This window comes from Trachinotus anak, unplaced genomic scaffold (genome assembly GCF_046630095.1).
Source record: "Trachinotus anak isolate AG129_WGS33_773 ecotype Australia unplaced genomic scaffold, CSIRO_AGI_Tana_v1 ptg000025l, whole genome shotgun sequence".
Taxonomy (NCBI): Eukaryota; Metazoa; Chordata; class Actinopteri; order Carangiformes; family Carangidae; genus Trachinotus; species Trachinotus anak.
Window position 1 is genome coordinate 3,549,670 of NW_027273876.1, and position 10,032 is coordinate 3,559,701.

Here is a 10,032-nt window from a genome sequence, read left to right on the forward strand (position 1 = left end):
AAGCTATAAACACTCATATTAAAAGAGTTTTCTTTTGCATTTTGTTGCTCTATATTGAATTTGCATAAAGTAAAAACCTAAATGAATGATTTTTAATTTTGCAGAAACAACTTTAAAATTGAAGACTTAACAGTGCGGTCACAGAAAAGCTAGTGTTCCTGATATAACCTGTATCTATTATTTATTTTATATCAGTTGTCCAGAAGGGCATATGTTGCTGTTGTGACAGTAAGCCGAGTGATTGTATGCCAATCACAGATTTGATCTTTAAAAAGGATTAAACGCAGATTTCTTAATGTGGTGATATCAGGTGTAGGCTATTTCCTAGATTCAGTAGTTGTAAATTAATGTTTTATTCTCTGATATTACATTGAACATTTCCAACCAAGATAAGCCTATTGTCCTACTACTCATGGTAACAGATGTTTAATTAACAGAAGAGCATAAAAGCTCCTATAAATTAAATCCCTAGGAGAAGGAGTTTCTGATAAATGTTTACAACCCCCTCTTTTGAAATATAAACATACAAAACTACATTTCCCAAAGAACGTCTAAATCCCGTCGTACCCTGACGTCACATACGCTAAGTAACGTTGTCCCCTCACGTAGTTTTCATTCAAGCTGCATTTGAATAAGGAAGATGGCGGCTGCAGCAGTGGTTGAGTTTCAGAGAGCCCAGTCTCTCATCAGCACGGACCGCAACGCCTCCATCGACATTCTCCATTCAATAGGTTGGTGCTCAGCTGGCGTTTTGAGATGGACGCTATTCCTCCGATCACCGTGATTTGTAATTTCTTTGGCAGTGTTAGGCAGCGGGGTTAGCGTGCTAGCTAGCGGCGTTCAGTAGCAGAAGCCGGCGGTGTGCCGTGCTGACTCACTGCTGAACGGTGGGTAACGGTGGTTGCTAGTGGTTGGTAGCTAGTTAGCGCGTTAGCAACTCTGCTAAGTTTAGGCCCGGGCTTGAAATGTGTAGTAGTTATCAGTAATGTTATGTTTTTGACTGTGTACTTGGGTCTTGTGATGTTGTCTCAATGACCGCAATTTTCAAGCTAACTACCATTAGCCCAACTTAAGGCTGTCACTTTAGCATGGTTACTGTTGCTGCTAACGTTATTAGCTTGTTGTCAAAAGCCTCTTACCTGTGTTATCAACACAGTCAATAGGACAATTATGCGTTATTGGCCAAGGTTTTCTTTTGTGTTTGTGGTTTGTGTGCACTTGTGGTTAAATAGAAGTTGTGTTACTGTCTACTGTAAACAGTTCCATTTTCCACAGGCACCACTGTCCTTAAATTGCCTTGTCACACCAGCCCATTAGCTGTCAACTGTCCTGACAGTTTTGACAGAACATTTCCATATTTCTCTGTTGAAATGATTAATTTATTAAGCTCTAAGTCTGTAGTTAGAAAATGCTCTTACCAACTTTTTGACAATGGTATAAGTAATTTAACAAACCAGCTCCATTCTTGTAAATTGAATATGTTTAGGTTTTGGACTGTTAGTTGGACAAAAATAGCAGTCACGTTGAGCTGTTGGAAAGTTTGAAGGACATTTTCTACATATTTTAAACTAAACTGTGATTAATCAATAATGAAAATGATCCTTAGTTTCAACCCTAGTTGTTACATTGGTGTGTTAGTTTAATATTGAAAAATCCATAACATAAGACAAAATAATATTATGGTTTCTAGAGTTGACTCTAATAATGAGACAGGATAGGCCAATATCGTTCTTAAAAAATTCACATGTTGGGATTACACATTTAAATTTATAAATTGCTTCTAATTTTAACTTGTTGCCTCTGTTGAACAGTGAGGAGAGATGTTCAAGAGAACGATGAGGAAGCCGTCAGGGTCAAAGAACAGAGCATCCTGGAGCTGGGGACACTCCTGGCCAAGACGGGACAGGCTGCAGGTAATGTTTAAACTCTGAAATATTTTGATGAAGTTGTTGTCAGTCATCAGTCATTTGCTTTGCAGCTAAACCTAAAGATGATCTAATGGGTGATGTTATTTGCTATATGTTGTCACTCTTTTGAAATATTCATGATATATTTTCTTTTGCATCTGTCTCCAGAACTGGGGGGTCTGCTTAAATTTGTGAGACCTTTCCTGATTTCCATCAGCAAGGCCAAAGCGGCCCGGCTGGTCCGCTCCCTGTTGGACCTCTTTCTTGACATGGAGGCAGCAACAGGGCAAGAGGTAGAGTTGTGTCTTGAATGCATTGAGTGGGCCAAGGCAGAGAAGAGGACTTTCCTACGACAGGCTCTGGAGGTAAGGAGGATTCGTATAGTCTTGTGGGGAGTATCAGAGGATATTGCAACAACTTATAGAGCACTAATTGTGCTCTGTAAGTTGTTTTGAATAAGCCAAAAATTGTCAATTTGCCATCGATACAACCTACCACCAACATCCTCTCATCTGACCCTAGTTCGTGTTGATATAAAACACTGTTTATGATTAATGATAGTGAAAACAAAAGTGATATCGCCAAACATAAATAGCAGCTGTGGGAGGAATCAAATTTAACATGTTATGACTCATGGAGTGGGAGACGCTGTGCAGATTATGGTGGAGCATTTGGTTGTCAATAGTTATACAACACCGTCACTGTGGCATTACTTTGGGTGAAAATCAAATAAAAGCAATAAACTTGATAAATGTGATGAAGCTAATTTGTAAACTTCGCCCAACGAGAGTGACAACGAGAGATGCTAAAACATCTACTACACACTGCCATCTATGATGTCATCACCCTGCTACGGAGCCAGAATGGGCTTTGTGGCCAAATGACTGCCAGCAGGTTCACACTCACAGCCAGAAATATCTGGAGCTTTTGGCTGAATTACAAAATACTGTATCAACAAGATGTCGTATTAATACTCTGTGTAAAATGTAGAAGAAAACTATGGAATGAAACTGTAGTGTGTATGAATGAGTGGAAGCTGAGAAGACGGACGCTGTCAAGATAGGTGCCGTTTTCCTTTCGCCACACATCATGAATAATGTGATAGGAGTAAAAAAAAAAACAGTCCAACCACCAAAAGCACAATCACCAACAGGAATTTATTTGCATTTCATTTAAAACTTTCAACTTGACATCCCATTGATATACCCTACAGGTCTAAGATTTTAGCACACTCCAGCTGTTATTTAAATTTACATAATTCAACATCTGAGAGTTTCTGAAATTAACCTGTCACCCGCACCTTTAGAAACTGTTTGCATTAACTTTCGAGGCTTTGCGACTATTTTGCACCATGATTTAACATGTTTGTCAGCCAACAGTATCCTGATCAGAGGAGAATGTGATGTAGTCTCAGGATCCTGCATTTTAAGTGAAATGATTATCACTTATGTGTTAGTGTGAAGGTCCACCTCCTCTCTCTGGCATCGTCTTTGAGAAGTCATTTGAGGAGATGTAGGATATCTGTAATTTAGTGCAATCTTCCAAGAAGTGTGTGGGTGACATTTCAACATCTTGTTTGCCATAAATGTCTTCATAAAAAAATGACATTTTTTTAAGGGCCGTGTGATATGTTGCCTGTAGCCTGAATGTTACAATCTTGATTTCTGTTTTTAGAAATAAAATGTTGGTATAAATGAAAAGAATAAATAGGAAAACATGTAAACTGTGTGGCATTTGTGGCACATAATGCTGCACTTTAAATAAAGTCATATTATGAAAGAATCAATAAAGGAAATGATCAGTTATTAGTTAAACACGTGCAAGAATCATGGAACAGAACACCTTGTTTGGGCTTGCTAAGGCTGAGATTCCTGTCTCCTGATATCCTGCTAGTTTGTGGTCTTTCAGCTCCATGATATATGGTGCAGCTTTTCTCTAAGGCAATAGATTGGCACAGCTGCTCTCTGCTTGTCTAACAGCACTTTCTTTTTTTTTTTATCCAGACACGGCTGATCTCACTCTATTTTGACACCAAAAGATACCAGGAGGCCTTGGCGCTGGGTGAGTGCTGAGACGGGGCTTGCTGTTAGTAAATGGCAACATCTGTCTTCCTACATCAGAGACTTTACAAATAGACAGGCATTTCTATTGGCTCTGACATACTTACCAAACATGAATAGCACACAGATGTTTTCTGGTCCACTAAGAAACACAAATACTTTCAAAAGTTAGCTTTTATTCTGAGTCTTATTCGTCCAATGTGCAAAAAGTTAAATAGTAGCTTTTTTATTGAAAATGTGCTGAACATTTGTGCCAAAGTGACCCAGTTTGCAAAGCAGTTTAACATATTTTCCCTTAGCGAGGACAATGAACAGCCACACAGGACTATAATTGTACATTTACCCCCTAGCTGTTTACAAAGTGTTGTACAAAGTTATTGCAACAATTAGTGTGACATTAACTCTCATTTATTTTCTCCCCCTCAGGCTCCCAGTTGCTCCAGGAACTGAAAAAGATGGATGACAAAGCTCTTCTGGTCGAGGTTCAGTTGCTGGAAAGTAAGACGTACCACGCTCTCAGTAACCTGCCTAAAGCCCGCGCAGCCCTCACCTCAGCCAGGACCACCGCCAACGCCATTTACTGTCCTCCAAAGCTCCAGGCAGCGCTGGACATGCAGTCAGGTCAGATGTGTTTGCCATTCTCACTTCCAAAGCTCACCTGGGCTAAAGTGACTTTATTGTTGCTTGACAGCTCTACCATCAGGTACCTGGGTAGAAACAAAAAACTATTTGATAATTTGATAATAACATTTTAAATGACTTTCTTCATTTTGGACTTGTCACAAGCACAGGTGTAACTTCCATTAACAATAGCTCAGTTTCCTGAAAAGACCCCTGGGTAGTTCACCCATGACCACAATGAGCAAAGCCGAAAATGTAGATTATCTTTATCATACTTCGGGCAAGTGTAAAATAGTCATAACAGACTGAAATAATAATTTTTTTAAATGAGTTATTATGTGATTATAGCATCTTTCAGATCACCCTGATAGCATCTGTTTTTGTTCATAGAAAATAAAGACAACCCCTGTTGTTTACTGCATTGTCCCTTTTTGATAAGTGCCACTGGGGGGCACCAGACAACCTTGAAGTGTGTGTGCAGAATTCATATTCCATACACGATGCTGTCACATTAGATAATGTTTTTCAATTGACATTTTCCTTTTATTGCAAAAAGTGTTGCATTATAAACTGACAAGTCTCTGATTAATCAAATTGAACTGAAGAACAATTTCATGGTGGTTTACACTAATACAATTTTTGTGGTCATGTGATGCGCTGTTACCCTATAGAATTAAAAGGATTTATATCATAACATTATAATCGATATGATTGGAAACGATCCACTGAGTTTCTCTTTCTCTCAGCGGTCGCTTGGTTGGAGTATTTGCTGTGTTCTTCAGTGACTCAGCTCATTTTACACTGATAACTATCTCAGTTACAGTTTGTGTTTACAAATGCGAAGGAGGAGGAGCTGCGAGGTATGATAGCATCATGCTCATTTATAGCTTGCAGCAGTGTGAACAGGAGATGAAGCCAGTTTATAGCTAATACTTGTTTTAATTTCCAACATTATGATGAAGTGATCAGTGTCGGGCAACAGCCAGAGAGCAGCTTCACTTTTAATCCCATCACAAGATGTTTATCCTCAGCCCAGTTTCTCCAGTTTCTGTTGACATTTCACATGTCAGGTGTGTTTTGACTATAGATGGTAACTGTCATGTTGTGTCCTCTGTGTTGCAGGGATCATCCACGCAGCGGAGGAGAAGGACTGGAAGACGGCCTACTCCTACTTCTTTGAGGCCTTCGAGGGCTACGACTCCATCGACAGCCCCAGAGCCATCACGGCTCTCAAATACATGCTCCTGTGCAAAATTGTACTCAACTCGTAAGTAGTGTTTAAAACTCAAGGTTTTAATGTTTAAACTTCCATGACCTTCAAATGGTACCTTCTGAATCAGGAACCATTGTTCAGTTTCATATATTTGATTGTTTATCTCTGTTCCTTGGCTCTTTCAGACCAGAGGAGGTTCAAGCCCTGATCAGTGGTAAACTGGCCCTGCGGTACGCCGGCCGACAGGCAAGTACCAGCCGCGTTCTTCTCATAGCACTGATGTCATTTGTTTCAACTCTTTGCAGACTTCAGTTATTTTTGTTTTTCTTGAATATTGCTTGTATTACACAATAAGTAAATGAAATATGAGCTGCTTTTGGAGGACAGGACTGCTCTCAGCTTTGTTTAGAAGACCCTCTGAAACACCTTGTGAATTAAACAAATACTGCCTCTTGTCCACTTTGAAATAGCTTTATTGTTTTGTTGAATCAGTTTCAGTCAAAGAAAATGACCTTCACTGTTTAGTTCTCATCTCTGCTTTGTTTCACTCAGCTTTTTCTCTGTAGAGTGAAACTTAGGATTTTCTTTTCTGTCTTTGTCTGTTTAGACAGATGCACTGAAATGTGTTGCCCAGGCCAGCAAGAACAGATCATTAGCAGACTTTGAAAAGGTAAGAATCCTGTATTAACAGCTTTTCACACAGATAAGGCAAAACTCCATTCAGCCTCGGTGGTTGTGTTTTCTCTTTTGCCTGCTGGGTGACATGAACAACACTAACCCTGATGATATGAAGCCTTCCAAAACCTCTCTGTATTTAAAGTCATTGTTCTGTATCTTCCAGGCCCTAACAGAGTACAAAGCAGAACTGAGGGACGACCCAATTATCAACACTCACCTGGCCAAGCTGTATGACAACCTGCTGGAACAAAACCTCATCCGAGTCATTGAACCGTTCTCCAGAGTACAGGTAATGGATCTCTAGGCCTAGCCTACATTGATTAGCAGGTCTGCATTGATCTTCACAGTTTGTTTAACGTCAGCATTGTTTTTGCTTTACATAAATTTGTATTCAGACAGGACAGGTTTTAATGTAACTGTTTCCAGAGTGAAGAGTCAGTGCCTTGTCAGTAACTTATTGCACAATGCAGTCCTGTCCTTATCAGTTCAAAAAAAATGAATGATTAAGACTGTAATTAATTAATTGCCTCTGTCTTTCTGTTTTCAGATAGAACACATATCGGGTCTAATCAAACTGTCAAAGGTAAGTCTCTTTACAGTTTTCTGATTTTTCTTGAACATTGAAAGCACCATCAGTATTTCTTCAATGATGGTTTTATTCATTGTTTTCTTTTTTTTTGTAGGGGGATGTGGAGAGGAAATTATCACAGATGATTCTGGACAAAAAGTTTCACGGTAATTGAGTTGTCTCTGCCTGCACCAACAAATATGAGAAACAAGCGCTTTCACAGTTTTCAGTGTACTATAATGTTTTATGGCACTGCTGCAGGAATCCTTGACCAAGGTGAAGGCGTCTTGATCATATTTGAAGAGCCTCCAGTGGACAAAACGTATGAAGCAGCCTTGGAAACAATTCAGAACATGAGCAAAGTCGTGGATTCACTTTACAACAAAGCCAAGAAGCTGACATAGGTAATAAAAAACATCTCTGCAAGTTAAGAAGCTTGGCTTTCATTCTGTCTTTTTTCTCTGCTAAATGTTTTTTATTGTGTCTGTCTCATCCTCAGAGCAGATTGCCATGGCAGTGCGATGGAGGAACTGTGTGTGTTTGACCAGCGTGTGTAACATTTTAAGAAGGGGACAAGGGAGAGCAACAAAAAGTCCCACAAACTGCAACAAACAGGATTCCCCCATCAAACTCCCCCCCTCCTCTCCCTCAACGGACAATTTCATCACTTCTCTTGATTGTTTTTTGTTTAGTTTTTTTCTCCTCTTTAATTTTGATATCTCTTCAGGATTCTGTATAACACTCAGCGGCCAAATCAGGCCATCAGGGAATATTGTACAACCACAATAAAAAAAGATGAAAAGGTTTAAGAATACATATATGTTTATATCTGCTATAAGGTTGGGCTTACCAAACCTCAAGCCGACTCCACTGCAACCTCAAAGGTGCAACATTGACCTCTGTGGCCTCAGACTCTGCTAGCAGCTGCTGCTACCTGCAGAGATGAGGCTTTCTCCTCTTGTCCATATCTTTTCAGAAGCACACTGTTCAGTTCTTGGAAGGTTGGGATACTCCTTGGGATACTGAATTTTGGTCAGAGAGCTCCCTCTAGCTCTTATCGTTTTCCTCATCATATTAATGCCAACAGTTATGTCCCCACTGTATTTCAGATATGTATTAAACTCACTTTATTTGTTTTTGGTTTTGTGTTTTTTTTTTTTTTTCTTTTTTTCTTTAAAAAAAAAAAAAAGGAAATCAGATGGTTGCCACATGTCTGCCCCTCCTGCTAATGTAAGTTTCTAGAACAGACAGGATGCCATTTCACCACTAGTGCCACTTTTTCGGCGCTTCTGTTTGCCTCAGTGTTTGGGTGCAATATGAAATCGGAGGGCAGAGGTGGAGATCGCCTCTGAGCATCTGTGAGTTATCCCTGAGTGAGTAATTCTCCATTGTTAGTTCCTAGCACTAGTGTGGTATGCTAGTAACCAAACAATTTGTATGGTTTTGATTTGGTTTTGATTTTTTTTGTTTTGTTTTGTTTTGTTTTTCTCTTCTAAAGACATTTTCAAAATAAATATTTTGTATTTTAAGGATTTTGTCTTGTCTCTTGCAAAAAAAAAAAACAAAACAATGCTGATGGCAATTTGATCTGATGCCTGTTTTATTGTCCACTAAGCCGTGGTATTTGTGTTAACAGCATGAGGGACTGAAAAAACGGGATTTTCATGATGCAAAGTGTATTTTAAATTCTCTTTAAGATGAGAGTGTGACCCAGAAAATGTAAACCACAGTTAGGTAGAGGTGTGTCTGTTGTTTTCCAAAGGAAAAGTTAAAGGGGAGGTATCTGGGCAGACAGAAATGATATTTAAAATGATCCCACATGAATCCAGATGTCAACACTATGATACAGAATTCACCCAAGAGTCTCTTCCTCCTGCTGCTATATTTGTCATTAAATTGAAGAAGCAACCTCACATCAAAGGGCATTAAATCAGTTTACCTGACAGCTTTGGATTGTCTTATTTGAATTTTTACACGAACTGTGATGTTTACAACCAGGCATGTTTTTTCTTAACTGTGAGACACTTTCCTCTGGCTCAGTCGAGTCTCATCACAAGAGATACAAAACCATCTGTGGACTACTGCATCGACAGCTGCTGCTCTACATCACTCTTTGAGAACTAAGCCTTGTTTCCCATTCACCAGGACTGACATACGTTTTCTTCATACCATGGTGTTCAGTCACAAGTGCCACAAACTGAAGCAGTTTCATTTTCATCAGATTTATGATGATGAGAAGCACAATTGTTTTACTGTAACTAGCAGAAAGAGCCTCAAATATTCAGTTACAGAGAAAAACCTTTAGATTTGATGCCCTTCAGTATTTGTTTACAGATTTCACTGTGACTCTTACCATCGAAAATAAAGAATTTACTTTGCCTCTCTAATTCAAACTTAGTGTTTTTGAATTACCATATTCATCTGCTACATTAGGTCTCAGTGGACGTGCTTCATTTTTTTTTTTTTTTTTTACAAATGAATCTTTTTGATTGAAGCAGCTGCAGCTTTGCTCTAAATAACAAAGAAGATGTTTAACCCCTTGAGATAGTTTCCTCCTTTCCTCAAAGTAGCTTTGAAGTTGTTAAAACCATCTTTTTCCACACTGACTGACAGTCATAATTATGTGGTAGATAGATAGATAGATAGATAGATAGATAGATAGATAGATAGATAGATAGATAGATAGATAGATAGAAACTTAAATGATCCCAAAGGGAAATTCAAAATTCTAGTCGCTCACCGTAACAATATATAGGCTATGTTAAGAATTTATAAGGAGGCTAGAGAGATACATAATAGATACAAATAAATAAATAAAAATATACAGTATGCGTATAAAGTGCAGGGAAGTGTTGTTTATGGGTAAGTTAAAATAATAACACAAAATAAATGTAATAAGTCAGTATCATGGTAATGCTATTGATATAAACAACAGTTTTGTACACAGACCTTTACCATTCACAGTGAAACACAAGCCACAGTCGC

At 38.8% G+C, this 10,032-nt stretch overlaps 1 protein-coding gene across 2 annotated transcripts; it reads left to right on the forward strand.

Annotated features, from left to right (window-relative positions):
* The first annotated feature begins 574 nt into the window (after positions 1 to 574).
* psmd11b (proteasome 26S subunit, non-ATPase 11b) lies at positions 575 to 8,576 on the forward strand. 2 transcript variants are annotated; one of them, XM_071462857.1, is made up of 13 exons: positions 575 to 731; positions 1,812 to 1,913; positions 2,076 to 2,272; positions 3,911 to 3,968; positions 4,394 to 4,588; positions 5,711 to 5,855; positions 5,987 to 6,051; positions 6,413 to 6,471; positions 6,643 to 6,768; positions 7,027 to 7,062; positions 7,163 to 7,214; positions 7,309 to 7,451; positions 7,547 to 8,576. In XM_071462857.1, exons 1-12 carry the CDS (start codon positions 641 to 643, stop codon positions 7,449 to 7,451), a joined length of 1,269 nt encoding a protein of 422 aa, XP_071318958.1. In that variant the 5' UTR covers positions 575 to 640; the 3' UTR covers positions 7,547 to 8,576. The 2 variants fall into 2 exon arrangements, with proteins under 2 accessions (XP_071318958.1, XP_071318959.1); XM_071462858.1 differs by having other exon boundaries at positions 7,552 to 7,689.
* Positions 8,577 to 10,032: the final 1,456 nt, after the last annotated feature.